A 15725-nucleotide genomic window follows, 5' to 3' on the forward strand; every position below is an offset into this window, starting at 1 on the left:
TGCAAAATTCACTCAAAATCAACAATTCCCCACAATTTTTTCTGATTTTATTGAAAACTTTTCTCTAAATTCGTCAAAAACTTTGGGTTTTATTGACTGCTCCCTCAGCCTTACTCGATGTCGAGTTATAAAGCAATAAATAAAAAGTCACATACATTAGTGCAAATATCATTAAAAATCCTTACAAATATTTCTAAATTTGCACCACAAAATCTGTGATTTTGATTACAAATAAACACAAAAACAATCGCAAAATCCTAGAGGGACATCTAATTATTAATATTTTAACAATTTAATGGGTTTTATCAATACATTCTGGCACAACCGGCCCTTTAAGAACGTTCAGATTTTTGATAAGGCAAAAAATGAAACAGAGTTTGACGCTCCTGTTACAGAGAAATCATTTTTCATAGACTTTGTGTCTCTGATTTCTGTAGGAATTTTGATCTACTCCTTAAAACCTCTTCAGTTTATTTATGCTTTTTTGTAGGCATTTGAGAACCATCAGACTCTTTTCTCTTTTGAGTCATTCTGTCGTGGATGTGCTGCTGCGATCAAGTTCCTGTCGTGTTGCATGATCCAATAGTAGCGAGTCTGCAGCTGTCGGACAGATGGCTTCAAATATAACTTTGGGATGGACAACGTAAAACCAAAAAAGAGGAGAGAAGGTGTTTGTGCTGAAATGACTTTGTTTGGTTTTCTTCAAACATGGGCAAGTATTTCTCCTTCACTTTCATTTCCCCACATGACATTGTTCCAGATGTCCGGTGGTTCATTTAGGTCCAACATACAGTAAGTCTTGCTGCCTGATTCGATTTTTTCTGCTTGTAACGCTTCCAAACAAGAAAGTCGAGATGGTGATATATTGAGCAGCTAACCTCGATAGCGATAAATGGTCGACAGCATAGCACGGCGCCGCTTCAACATTTGAAATTGTCTCCCTTTTCTCAACCTCCATCTCATTCAGTTCTTGTTACAGACTGTCACGTGTTTAAAGACAGTACACACAGCGCAGTCTTAAAGGGACATGATAGTAGCTTGCTTTACACAGCCTTTTCTTTTTAAAAGATTTTATTGTCCTTTAGTGAATAGTGATAGTGAATTGACAGGAAAGTGGATAACGAGAGAAGGGGGAAGACATGCGGCAAAGGTCACCAGGCCGGGAATCGAACCTGCAACAGTCGTGTCGAGGACTAAGGCCTCCATATGTGGGTTTTGGTTAACCCCTGCGCCACCCCAACAATTTCTTTTAAAACATCACAAACACTGACAGTGGCAAAGTGACATCGGTCATTGACATAAACTGTTGTCCATCACTCAGATCAACAAATGATAGATTTCCAGTCTTCAATGAATTGTCTTCCATAAATGTCTAATATTTAGCTTCCTGGCAGAGGCCTGTACACTCTGAGAAGTAGTTAGGTTTTTGTGGCAAGTTCTCTGACGACCCTCACATTGATGTCACATCATCAGTAACTGGATGCTACTTTGTCTTAAATCATATGAAAGATTTTAGAAAACCTTAGTTTTGTAAAAGTCATTAACCTTCACAGTAAGTCCTACCACATGAAATATAATCTCTCTAAATGTCTCATGTTGACATTCCTCATTACATCCATGTACTTCTCTTGCTTGTCTCGGTCAGAAAGGATTAACTGCCCCTAGCATTATAATAAAAACAAGACAGTATATTTCACTGCTGCATCAAAACTCCTTCTCTAACCAATGTTTTTCTCCTGAATACAATAGAGACAGCAGATGTCTTGAGCAGCAGCTTAAAGACAGACCTTTCTATGTGCACAGCTTTAATTATGATGCAAAGAAGCGCGTCAACAGTGGGAGCAAAAAATAGCCTCATGCTGCGGGGTGTTGCCTTTAGGCCAATGAAAGGGGAGAAAAAGCTGCTCTGGGAGATATGACAAAAACTATTTGGCGATCTAATCGATTGCGGTGGCTTGCTTGGTCCACAGTGGCTCTTTGTGATGGCCACTGTGTCCAAGAGGACAAGGACGTTTTCCTGGGTTAGGGAGGGTTCTTGGGTGCTTTTGTGGCAAGTCCAATATCAGGATGATAATCTCTGATGCCTAGCAGGAATCACAGAAACACAGGAGCATCAGGGAAGAGCTGCAGGAAGTTCACTGTCGCAAATTATTATAATAGAGTGATAAAAGGTTAGACAACTACCTTTTATGACTTCTCCATGTGAAACTGGGTTAGATAAGCTAATGTGGAAATAAAAAATATATTTCTACATGATTCAAAACCTTGCCTAAGGAAACTAAGGCTGCATTCACACTTGATAGTCCGGCAGACTCACTTCAATTGGAGACCAAAATTGTAACATTTGCTACATTTTCAGCTGGTGCAGTTCACGTTCACATTGCAATGTGTCAAGCAAACCAAACTATTTGAAAAACCTTTTCCTGTGTCCCCTACATGGCTTGTGACATACTGTAAACTTCTTACAACCTTCTTTAAAGAATGGCTTTGTCTATTTTATTTTTTCTCACCTCTTTTCAAAAAAACAATAAAACTCAACTACCAATGTGTTTTATTTCACCTTTTCTTCCATGATTCTTTAAGAGATGCAAACTTGGAAGTACATCAGTGAAGACGTATTGTTTGGACACTTCTTCATTCCTCTGGAAGATTTACCAATGGGACCGGGGAAAAGTCCCAAACAGACACCTGTCTCGTCACTCAGATCCTGGGTGTGTCTTTCACCAGCCCTGCTCTGCAGCTCATGCTGTCCCAACAAAAGGCCCCATTTCCCAGGGAAGAACTCTGGAGCTCCAGGCCTCTGGGTTTGCACCCCTGCACACAGCACCGTGATCCCAGCCCCCTTCGGACCGCACAAAGGCCCCATTGTAAGGCACAATACCGGCCTCCCCCTCTGCCTTTCCCCTGTACCCTCTTCTCTCTTCCCCGTAAACTATTTCACTTTCTGCATCCTCCTGTTCTTACCCAACTCCCTAAATGACAGTTTTTTGCTTTTGGCCTCATATTATTTCAATCTGTAACTTATCAGTCTGGATTTTCTACAGCAAATCCATCTGTGAATGTCTTGAGTTTTGCTGTGTCAATCCTCTATTGCATTTCTTGACCATTTTCTACCTCCTTGCTGTCTTATCTATCCACTTTTGAAAAGCTATTACAAGTACTGGACTAGCTGTGAGACATAATTCAAGACTTTAAAAAAAACTACATATCACCCCTTTATTAGTATTTAAGAACCAGAGTTTAATTTACAAGCACAGAACTTGGTAGAACAGTTTTTGTCCACTCAGCACAGAGAAACAAAACTTTAACACCATCTTGTTGTGAGGTAGTTGCACAAACCCCCTTTCCTGTTCTGAATCCACAAATGGCTAATATATAGTTTTTTTATTTGTATTTATATTGCTATACACCATGTGTGTGCGCGTGTGTGTGTGTTCAAACTAAAGATTAACATCAAATTTGCTTAATCTTTTTACAGATAACACATTGTTTTTTAATGATATAAGTACTAAGCTATGCATGTCTGCAAAAACAAATTTGAATAGTATATTTATATTCTAATCCAAACCTAGTGGCGCCACAATGGCCAATATTTTTAGCATGACGAATTCCCAGACAGAACTTTAACAACTTTCACAAAAATGTAGCTGTAAACTAAAACTCTTAAAATAAAAATAAGTTCAGCTCTCTGTCTCTTTTTATGTAGTCGTCTCCAAACATGTTCTGCCGATCTGTGTTGCTAACTTACTCTTGATCCTTTCCCATAAAATAATGATTACAGCAGTTCTGTAAAGGCCTCATATTGCAGCAGCAACAAACAGGCTGCAAGAACAGCAAGAAGTAAAAACTGAACAGTTAATAGTGAAACATACATGCATATCATTTGTTCTACCTGACAAGCTAGAAGGTGGAAAAAAAGGGAAAATCTCAAACTGGGTTACGCAGTCAAAAAGAAAAGGCTAACCATGGCAACCCTGGCTATAACCTCACACTGAGCATTGATAAGAAGGTGGACATTCCTCACACTTGTTCCCTTATGTTTCCTAATTAAAGACCAAAGAAAAGTGGGACAAAGGAGACTGAGCTGCAGCAGAGCTGTGGTTTGTATTTTTCATGTTTAGTGAAAGGCAACTAAAATGTCTGGCAGGATGTGGGGAGTTTTCTTTTCCTCCTTATTTCTTCCAAGCCAGAACATTCTGGCTCAGAGAAAGGTGAAAAAAAAGAAGAAAAATGACTGAAATTTAAAACATAGATTAAAAAACAAATAGTTAAAAAAGGGGGAAAGCAAATATAGAACAGTAGAATAATAGGAGTTCATATTCACATCCAAAGCACCTTGTTGCAACCATTTAAAGTCCAGTTTCCCACAGAGACGCACCGTTTTTCTGGTCTAACCCACAGATACGCTCTGATGTTTCCATGGTAACTACGGCATCCCCTCCAACAGGGGTCCAGCTGAGGCTGATGGGCAGTTTAGACAGCTATGTCAACTTTGACAATGACTCAGCTTGCAGAATTTAGCGCAGCACGGTACGGGAAGCAGGAACGGCGGTGACCTCATTCCACAGGCGGCTTTGCCCGTTACGAGCGCTCCGAAAGAATGAGCTGGGAATTAGAGGTCAGGGGAAATGAATGGTGGCACCGCAGACACGTCCCAAATTCTCAGAACAAACGTGGCTCACTGTCCTGCATCTGTTCGGCCCTTATGGTGGAATTATTTCCAGATTCCTTCACAACAATGTCTCTGACAAACAAGCAGATATTTGCCTGAGATCTGTGGGAGATGCAACAAGAACTTCCCCTGGTTGCTGAAATGAACCGTTTATGATTTTACAGTTCCTCTTTGATGACAGGTCAATGAACACACAACACCAATGCAATACCAGGCAACGTGACATACACACTCTTCAGTGTGGATGCGTGTACTGAGTCAAGAAGATTAACTAAGGTTGCTACTACAGAGAGCTACGCTTCGATGGGTTCAAATCATTTTGTTACGTTTCCATTTCAGAGAGGAAGCCGTCAGCACAGGACATTAATTCATGCAAATCCTGGAGACATCGTGTCAAATTTGTAAAGGTGCAAAGATTTCAGCAGCATCCAGGAAGGCTAAACGAATTACAGGAAAGTTGCGCTGTATCATCCTTTTAGCGTTCAGCCTGGGTCTGTCATGGAATATGTTAGATTTGTAAATGTTTATCTGTCTTTTGGACATTTATGAGTTAAAGTGGCAGTCTACAATCTCCATACAGAGATGGATGATAATTTGAAAAGTTAAACACAATACATTCTTCTCAGTAGCATGACGACAGTTTAAAATGACAACTTGAAGTTAGTAAAACCACTTTTTATGGTGACTGCTCTCTCACACTGTTACAATAAGTAATTATTGACCCTTAGAAAATCATACTGTCATGCTGGCAATTACAGCATTGTCAATGCCAGATTTTTAATGAATTTGGTATCCACAAAAATATGCAGTGAAGTGAAAGCTCTGAAAAATACATTACATGCATCTGAACGTGAGGGGAAAAAGGGATTTTGTGAACAATGACATCCTGTCACATCTTTAGTGTACATACAGTAAGTGTGTGGCTTATGATGCATTCCTGTTCTGAATAGAGCAGGTATACTGAAATCAATGGTGTGAAATCCACAATGTGCTACTGAGTCATGACTGGGAACATACAGTATTTCACATCACCTTTTTCCTTTTTTCTCATCTTAAAATATCAATTTGTGAAAACACCTGGAAAAAAACGTCAATGCTTTCGAATGAGTTACACAATGGATGGCGTTAGAAAAACCTGAGATCTGAAATTTAACTTAAATATCTGCATATCTAGTCTGTTGCTAAGCTGAAGTGAGCCATTAAATTGAGGAGTGTGTTGAAGTTCTTGACGCACTCTGTATGTAATTCAAGCTGATTTTCCCGTAGGAAAACAATGAGCGTAATTTTTCATGTGTTTTTGCTCAAATGAGGTTGCATTTTATTTATTTCAAGAATTTTTATGACATGTCCTGATTTGCCAAAACTTTGAAGTGTGTCTTTACTGTTTTGTCGGGTAAGGAGTCCATGTGCTTCATAAACAGCTGTAAAAGTGTGAGGCAGCTGCAGCTTTAGCCATGAACATTTGTATAAATGTGGAATAAACACAAATCCACACTATAAATGCAACAAGTTAATTACAACAGTCAAAAAAGTCTATTATTATGAAAGTAGCAGGTTGCAAAGCAGTTTTTCTCTTTTTTTTTCAAATAATAAATGTATTCTTATGAATGCATCATGATACTGCAATTTTTGAGAAAATCATATTTTAACAAACAGCAAAGCTGATTTACTTTACAGTGCACTGTGTGGGATTTTCCCTAACCATACTGAGTTAAATTTATGAGGGCAATGGGAACATGAACTGTCAGGGAGGACTGAGGCAAAGAATTGGGAAGAGATTTTGCACATAGCTGAGCATGAATAAATCACCATCTGCACTGGTCTTATGGTGTAAGACTCTGCATACACTGTGTAAATCTGCATAACACAAGCATTCGTTTCAGTCACAACCCTCCATTCTGCCTGACATCCTCTCTGACCCCGAGAATTTCACCCACTTTACAGTCATTTGTGCCGTGAAACTGAACCTCATGTTTGCTGAGAGCAACCTAAAGGTCAGACCAGGAGAGATAAAACACAAATGTAGCTTATAATAAACAAAAAGGGCATCAATTTACTGGTTTGACCTATACTTAACCTCATGTTTTTACTGAAAATCAGTGTACTATAAGCCTGGCGGGCCACCAGGCTTTACTTGAACCCCTATCAGGCTAGGCTTTGTTTGTTTTATTTATTTTAGGGGCTTTTAAGACTTTATAGTTGGTGTTTAGGTATTGTTGACAATGTCCTCCAATAGGACATAATTACCTAGAGATAGTTTCACATTTCCTGTCAACTTTAAACACTGTTTTAACTTGAAAATGTGGAAAATTGCCCGATGACTGCCCTAGTGCCCATACATTAATGCAATATAAAAACTATTCTCTGATCTCTGTTTCTCAATGAGCAAATTAAAAGCTTTAAACACTTAAAGATGACACTAGTTACTCTTATAACACAGCATATGATGATGCATGAGGTTTTGGTTTTTTTTACCTTGGAGCATGCAGCGGTATGCTGACTCAGAGATGGCATAAATGTGTGGAGGCATTTCATGTCTCTTCTTTCCTCTGTACATCTCTATGATGTTCTCTGAATAGATGGGCAGGTTCTTGTAGGGGTTGATGACCACACAGAAAAGACCAGAGTACGTCTGCAATCATAAAAAATAAAATAAAATTAACAAGAAACATGCGTAAAGAGGGAGAAAAACACTTTTAAGAGGAGATACAAAAAGAAAAGAATTAATAAATCATCAGTGCTTTTTCGATTTACAAGGAGCTGCACATTCCTATCTTTATAAGTCATCTAACCTGCACTCCATCAATCCAACAAGGCTTATCATCACACACTTTTAGGAGCTTACGTCATTACAACACACTTGACAGACAGAGAACAGACCGAAACAGACTTGAGAAAACGGTGATTAAACTCAAGAGTAAGAACTCTTCTTTTTGACACTAGAAAGGAAAACTCCCACAGCGCTGCGATGAGACATTTCACATTAACTCAGGTTTCATGATGCTTCGTCTAGAATGCTCTGAAAATGTTTAGCCTCGTTTCTGACTTGTGGTGTTGCTTTTGGAAATGCAATTAACCCAACAACGTCTCCCTAGAGGGTGAGTGTGGTAAGAATCTTTCTTCACTGGGGGGTGGGATAAAACAAGCAGGCAGTAAGAAAGGCGGCCAGCGCTGAGTGAGAGGCCATGAATTATCATTTGAATTATCCCTACAGACGACCTGGTTTCTGGTTGTCCTTCCTCTGTGTACCCAGCACATGGGTGAGCACACAGCACATACCTGCAGGATGTAAAACTCAACAAAATATTAGAACGTTTAAAAAAGGAACAGTGATGAAGAAAATCAACAGTGTATAAATGAATGAAAGCACTTTTTTCTTAAAATGGTTTACTTTTTTAACTGCCAACAAAACCCTAAAATTATCCCCCCCAAAAAAGTTTCAAAGACTGGAGATAAAAAAAACTTTTTAACTTTTTCATGTTGCCAGAATATGATGTCATTGATCAACATAAAGTAATGTTTGTGAAGTGGAAGAAAAATTATATACTGGTTTTCACACCATTATCAAACAAAAACTAGAAAAGTATAGAGGACCAATCCTGCCATAATTGAAAATAAACAATAAATCAACGAATGATTGCGAATGATTGCAGGGTCAAAAGGCAGCTTGACAAATAAATTAGTGTCTCCTTAAAGGCTATCAAAGTAGCAAAAAGAAGAGATTTATTTAATAATTGATCTATTAATTAGGTACAAATCCATCCATCCATTTTCTAACACCCTTGTCCCTAGTGGGGTCGGGAGGTGCTGATGCCTATGGGCATCAGCCCCGGGTGAGAGGCGGGGTACAAATGTATATTTTTATTTTAATGTTTTAGTGTAGCAATTCATCTTTGTTTTTTGTTGTGTATTTTTTATTTAAACCAATAGTTTACAGTCATACTATTTTCTTAGATTATGTATATTTCTTTTATGTATTACAAGTACATTTCTTACTGTTTGAATTGAGTAATTATAACTATGCCTGTCACAGTAAGAAATCACATAATGAATGAAAACAAACTAGTTTCCATTTGCATGATTTATCATTTTTCTCTTTTCTCTCTTTATACCAAAAACTCGACATCAAAAGTCTTCAGTCTGGTGCTTTGGCCTCAACTGGACAATTTTGTTTGCACAGACTTCATAATTCATTTTATTTGTTGTTTTGTTTATTTATTTTATATATTTAAAATGTCTTCCAGTTCCAGGGTTAAATGTCCATTAGAATTGTTAATTTATTGATCTTTCACAGTGTGTTCTTGCATCATTATGCGGTTGCCATTATATTACTTGAAAACATCTGAAAACAACAATATTATCCTTTATCGCAATAACTTCTAGTTCTGAAAAATGTGTTATTGTGACAGGCCTAATTCTAACGGAAATAAAAAAGGAAAAATTGAGTCTGATTTTGGGTTAAAGTGTCACAGTGAGAATAAAACAGTTATGTTTTTCTAAGTAGTGTATGTAAACATCCGGTTTCAAATGTAGGTACACTGTTGCAAGGCATCATAACCTTTTATTTTTGCAGCCTGGCACTAAAATACATGCTTTCCTTTGACTGAGTCCAACTAAGCCGAGTTTTATGAAGCTGTACGTTACAGTAGTAAAACAACTTCATAACATTTTAAAAGGTATGACCCACAATAATCTACTTAGATCAGAGCATCATGTGATGAAACATTTCCTTAATAATTAAATCCACTTTCAGGAAGCAGACGGCATGATGCAGCCGTTGTGTAACAGCTCTGTCTGGGCCTTCAGTCAGCACTGAGCAACCAATGCTAAAGTGCTGATGCAGAAAAAAGGTAGATGAGAAAAAGAAGGTGAGAGAGGTAGGCAGACAGAAAGGAGGAGTAGGGAAGCGATAAAGCTGACAGAACTCCCAGAGGTCGGATTCGGACGAAAGGTAGAGGTGTAACGAACACTGTGTGGCGTTCTCAGCTGTTCTGTAAATTGCTAAGCAGTGGAGAGACAGAGACCCGGCTGAAATTCTAGCTCAGCACTCTCCTTTTTAATGAAAATTTAATTCCCCCTCTATCTGAAAACTGTGGCTCCTATAAATAGAGACTCTGTTCTGCTTTCTCCGTTCAGCTGCGCCGCCACAGAGAGCTGGAACAGCTGGAACGGCTGCAGCTTTTACGCCGAGTCGCAACCGACCAACGAACTCAACACTCCCAGCTCAGTCCAGGAAAGAGAAGGTGAAATTTCCACAGTGAAACCAGATCCAGCGAAGGGGATGCTGTGACCTGGTAACAGCTGAGCAACACACAAGCAACAGCAGACACAACAGCCGAGCCCATCTGCCGCCTGTGATCACACGGTCGGCATGCCAGCGTTAAAGGGACACTCCCCATAAAGAGCACAGGGCGCGGGGGGCAGGAGCCGATGGTCTGCTGGGAGCACACAAGACTTTGACTTTGACCGCTTCAGCGATTTCATAACAAAGCTAACAAAGTGTTCAGACACTCACCGCTCAAAACACAACCACGACAACTGAGATGCAGGATGTCAGATGATTTCAGAGGAAACAAGACGGTTTCATTAAGTTTTTCAAACGTACTTCACACTAGATGTTTTAGTTTAGATGTGGGAGTGACGGCCCTGCAGAAGTATTCATACTCCTTAAATGTTTCCTTTTTTTAAAAAAAAAAGAGCCATCTTTAAAGCATTTTATTAATTTTTAAAATGTTTGAGTGATTTTCATGTGATAGGCCAAAACGATGGTTTTCAACATTTTATTCAAACGAAGATAGATCATTTGTTCTCTACCGTTAGCAAGCGGTTGCAACATGACAAACTGTGGAAAAGTTTAAGAGGAATCCACATTTTTACAAGTAAATATAACATGACATAAACTGCAATTTTATTCCAGTACTCCGAAAGTAAACTATTGATCCACCTTCACATCCCTTATTTACATTTAGAAGCTGAATGTTTAATTAATTGCTTAAAAAGTTTCATGCTCGGTGATAAAAGGTTTCTGTCCTTCCATCTGTCCAGTGAGGGACGTTTGTTTGCCACACATTGAGAAATCAATAAAAAGCCTTGGCAAGCAAAGGTGGAGGTACACGCAGTCGTGTGCATTAATAATGTTTTTGTCAGATCAGTGAGTCAGAAACTCTGGATAAGCAGAAGGCGTGGGACTGGCAATAGAGCTGATGGAGATAGCCGAGAGACCGAGCCACATTCGGGTTGCAGTGGGCGTCAGGAAGCAGATAGACAGACAGCCTTATTGCCATGGAGAAATGCTGAGGCTTTCTGACAGCTGAGGCTTATCTAACTACACAAAGGCCTTCGTGTAGCGCGGCTCGAGTGCAGCTAGCCAGCATGTAGCCCTTCAGAGACCTGTGACTCACTACCTCATAGTTAGAAAGCTGTAACAATGAAGAACCTGGCCCAACAAGCTGACTGACTTCACATCTACAAAGAAGCCACAGAGGCATATTAGCATGCAGCAGAGGGTAGAGAAGTGATAAGGCTAGCAGGTATGAGCAAAAAGAAAAGGTGTTTGTGGTACCAATAGGGTGGCGATCAAGATATACATATAATTTGAAAATACTGTGTCTCAATGTTCCAAAAGTTTAAAGTCATTTTCATGTAAAACAAGAAAAAGTGTCGGATGGACTTGAATGAAGCAGCTGAGACTCTGTGATAGCTACTACAATTGTCCCTCTTTTGCAAGAAAGATAAATGCGAATGTTTAGAAGCAGATATGACCTGCTTACCAGTAACACAACCTGGCTATCAGCTAACTAAGCAATTCTGCTCAATTCTAATCTCACTTCACAGCTCCGTCTGGGATTTCTCCCATTCACTTGGATTCCCTATGGTAGAATTTCAACCGGGCCAATCAGCAAACAGAAGGAGACGTTGTGAACGACGACGTTGATTTTCTGCGCTTTTTTACAATTGTAGTTTTAGCAATGGCAGCGGAGGAAGTGAAGGAAGTCGTTCAGTCCGTGTTGGCCAATCCAAATCCTGGATTAACAGTAACAGCCGCCACGTTCAGCTCGGCTCCTCTCTCTTTGCAGTAGAGGATGTTTTTTTTACAGCACAACCAATTTCCAGTAAGCTATCGTGTCGAACTGGCACATTACATATGTCAGCCATCACTCTCGTTAAGGTAAGGCTGTATTGAAGTTGATTTTGTCAAGCAGCAGAATGCAGGCTAGCAACATGAGCAGATAGCCTGACTAATTATCAGCTTGTTGCACTCCCAAGTTAGTAAGAAGTTCGAAGCAGCAGAGTAGCAAAATTACGGTGACCCTGAGGTGCAAACCACTTCAGAAAATTGAAAGCACAATTACAAATTACAAAAGCACTACAACATTAACGAAATGGAAGAGGTATGTCCCAGTGGGGGACCTAAGAAATCGATGATTGGACTACAGCTCGTTTTACTTTAGTACTGGAAGTTATTCTGGTGTGCTTCGTAAATGAGTCTTTAGTGAACGCACACTAACTGACACTTCGTGGTTGGTCCGGAGCATGTCCAGTATCACCTCATATGTATGTCTTGACTCAAAATACACTCGAATAGTAGTAGTAAGGTTACTACTTTAACGTGTTTTTTAAAAAAAAACACGTTAAAGGCAGAATAACTTCCGGTTCAAAATTAAAACAAGTTATAGTCCAATCAGCGATTTCTTAGGTCTACTCCCACTGGGACATCCCTCTTCCATTTCGTTAATGTTGTAGTGCTTTTGTTAATGTTGTAGTGCTTTTGTTAATGTTGTAGTGCTTTTGTAATTTGTAATTGTGCTTTCAATTTGCTGAAGTGGTTTGCACCTCAGGGTCACTGTGATAACATGTGATCTTTAGCAGCAGTGAAAGTAATTGTTGCTTTTTGTTTTCAAATAAAAGCAATTAGGTCATTTCTACATACATTATTTTTGTTATTTCTCTTTTGCTAATAGCATAAAAGCTACAGTGTTTTTACTCAAAGTTATTAACCTGTGAGAGTCTTATTTCTATTTTATAAATATTTCATAAAAAAACACAGATAGTCACGGTTTGGGGGATGTCCCCTTGCCCATCCCTTCCTCCCTCCATCCATCCGTCCCTCCAAAATAAGTCTCTCCAATAACCCTGAGAAACAGCACAGCCTGCAGGGGGCGTAATATTATGTCTACAGAGGTGTTAGAAGGGGCTGTGGAGAAGGTTAAAATGTAGGGAGATTGTGTTCTACGATTGAGCCGAAGGGGGGAAAAATGCTCTTCCTGTTAAAAAACCAACACAGCCAAACACATGTTTTCAATTTTTCTTAGGCAAGGGGACAATTAGCAAGCTCCAAAACCAATTTAAACCAGGAAAACCCAGAAACCATGACACTGTGGTTTACGGGGGAGCTGAGGAGGAGTACAGTGAGCTACTGGAATGAGATCAAATGTAAACCATATGGGATAATTCACAAACTACTGGAAATTTCGGACTATTTTTTTTGTATAAGTTTTTCTTTTTCTTGCAATTCGGCATAAAAGCATCCAAGTAGCTGCTGGCTTCTATAGGGAATCAGTGGTGATGTTTTGTCTCGCAGAAGGACAACTGATAAATCTGCCTTGCTTTGGCCGAGTCGGAGTCTCGGAGGTGACAGCCCACATTCTATTCACGGAAAACACATTTTAAATGGGTCGACATCACAGAGGAGCTGCAGCTCCACTGGAATTAGATCATGGGGACAAACCCATGTTAAAAACAGAAGAAACTTTAACCGTGAACATTTCAATCCTGTCTTGCTCAGATTCAGACCTGTCTTAGAATGATAGAAATTATGCTAAACACATAAAAACACCATTGTTTTTATTTAGGTTCGAGAAAAGGAGGTTGAATATAAATGTGATTTGTGGTGACAAGTTTAAAGCTTATTAATACTTTTCCAAGGCCATGCATCCAGAATTACACTGAAAAAGATTTGTGATTTTCCAACTCTGAGTTACTACAGACACGGCAGAATGTTTGGGCATTACAGAACTGATTTAACCCAACCACTGTTACACATGGGATTAGTTTGGCCCTTTGAAATGAAGCTTGCTGAAAATTTCAAAATAAAAGCCTCAATATTCCTCTCAGGTTAGTGCGCTGCCTAGCGCAGCAAGGCAATGCATTAGCATTAGCACAAATATTAGCATTTCACTTCCTTCCACTATGATCCTTTTCCCTAACATAAGCATTTTAGTTATTTCTTATACATTAGCTATGTTCAGTACACTCAATGGAGGAAGTGAATGTAAGACAACATGCTAGTGATACCCACATGCTACTCAGCATTCATGCTAACATTAGCATTTGGACTCATTTTAGCTTATGCATTAATTTTAACATACTGAATGTTGCAGGTCCATGTTATTTAGTTTAATTTTTAGCATCAGAACGCTGGGTCCAAAGCGGCACACTTTGGCAGGCCCCGGTTAAATTTCTTCAGGAATTTTCTAGTTTCACACTATTATTCTGTCCAAGCGCATAAGAATTCAAAACACAAATATTTCCCACACAAAGAGCAGAACATTCAGTCTGTTACAGTTTTATGTTTTCAGGCTTGATGTTTGTTTTGAAATTATTAGTAAGCGGTCATCTGAATACAGTAGTGGTAGATTAGGTTATTTGCGGAAAACTAAATGAGCTAATGCATAAGAGAGTACACATCATTTTGTCTTTTACTGAACAGAAACACAGAATTCCACAGCACCTCAACATATTAAGTTAGTCAAAGTCAAGCTAGCATAACTGACCCCCCTTCCCTCTCGCTCGCCTTTTTTTAATCTGACTAAAACGTTTTGCGAAGACGTGAAATGTGATACCACTGGATCTTGTTATCTAGTTGCTGTGCTACACAATTAGTAGCCAAACATATTTTATTTATTCCACCTACATTTAAGATTTAGCGCATTATGTTGACAATTTGAAAGCAAAACCATTGGTAGTCATCGTTGGCAAGCAGTTTTTCTGCTTAGGGCAGGATCTTCCATGTTTTGCAACGTATTTATAGGAGGAAGGTGACCGGAAGAAACTAAAAACTACTTTTACAAACACCGTTTTCCAAATTAACAAGAATCCAAAACAAAATGGTCAAAATGATTAAATTCCACACAACAATAACTGGATTGTTACCTATTAACATAGATAATCTATAGAGAGCCGTCTGAAAATCACAATTTGCAAAAAGCTTCAGGCCTGAACACTCACATATATCAGTCCAGAGTAGTAGCGGTCCTTCAGGTTGTGCAGCACTGACGCCTCATTCAGGCAGGTGAGCTCCGCCATGTCCTCCACCTTGCTGAACTTGGGCGGGTTCATCTTCTGGATGTCGTCCTTGTTGATCACCACCTTCTTACCGTTCTCCGCCAGCTCCACCAGCACCTCCTCTCCCCGCTCCTCCCGGATACTGGCCGCCTCAAAGCCGTTGCGCTCCGAGGGGATCCACACCAGCTTCTTGGCCGTCCAGTCGGCCTGCGTGGCCGGGTTGTACACAACGGCCCGGTCGACAAACAGGTACCGCTCCGGGTCCTCTTGCCCACTTCGATGAGACATCTTCCCTGGGATTTACCAGTGCGATGTAGACACCTGTACAGGACAGAGGGGCGGGAGGTAGGAAGTTATTACTAACTTCATACTATTAACTTTTACCATTCACAATTATTGGTGTAAAAAGTCTTAAAATAAACTTATGAATCTTATTTTCTAAGACCTATTTGCAGACAGTATCTTGAGGTCACAAAGACTATTTAACAACTATAAAGTCCTTTCTACATGCTAACTGGTGTCTAAAAAGCATAGCAGATAAAAGACCTTTCTTTCCTGCCATCACACATGTAAATGTAAATATTTCTGATGAACTCTACTGACATTTTGAGAGGATCTGGCTTGTGATGAGATGGATATGAGGAAAAGCACTTCATTCGCATTGCAAACCATGGTGATGCTGTGGGACTAATCCCTTCTTTTTTTTAATCTCGTTTGAATTTCTATGATGTTTTGTTTTATCGTGATCTACAGGAAACACACACAGAGG

At 39.5% G+C, this 15725-nt stretch overlaps 1 protein-coding gene across 6 annotated transcripts in view; it reads right to left on the bottom strand.

The window, feature by feature from the left end:
* The window catches only part of LOC102225124 (myosin-10), a 67203-nt gene that overhangs the window by 49466 nt on the left and 2012 nt on the right, over positions 1-15725 (bottom strand). For all 6 annotated transcript variants that reach the window (XM_023349520.1, XM_023349519.1, XM_023349522.1 and 3 more), the window contains exons 2-3: positions 14900-15277; positions 7148-7304 (exon numbers count right to left, since the gene is read on the bottom strand). In XM_023349520.1, the coding sequence (XP_023205288.1) occupies positions 7148-7304; positions 14900-15244 (502 nt within the window). In that variant the 5' untranslated portion in view covers positions 15245-15277. The remainder of the gene's footprint in view (positions 1-7147; positions 7305-14899; positions 15278-15725) is intronic.

The sequence above is a fragment of the Xiphophorus maculatus genome, chromosome 16 (genome assembly GCF_002775205.1).
Source record: "Xiphophorus maculatus strain JP 163 A chromosome 16, X_maculatus-5.0-male, whole genome shotgun sequence".
In the NCBI taxonomy this organism is placed as follows: Eukaryota; Metazoa; Chordata; class Actinopteri; order Cyprinodontiformes; family Poeciliidae; genus Xiphophorus; species Xiphophorus maculatus.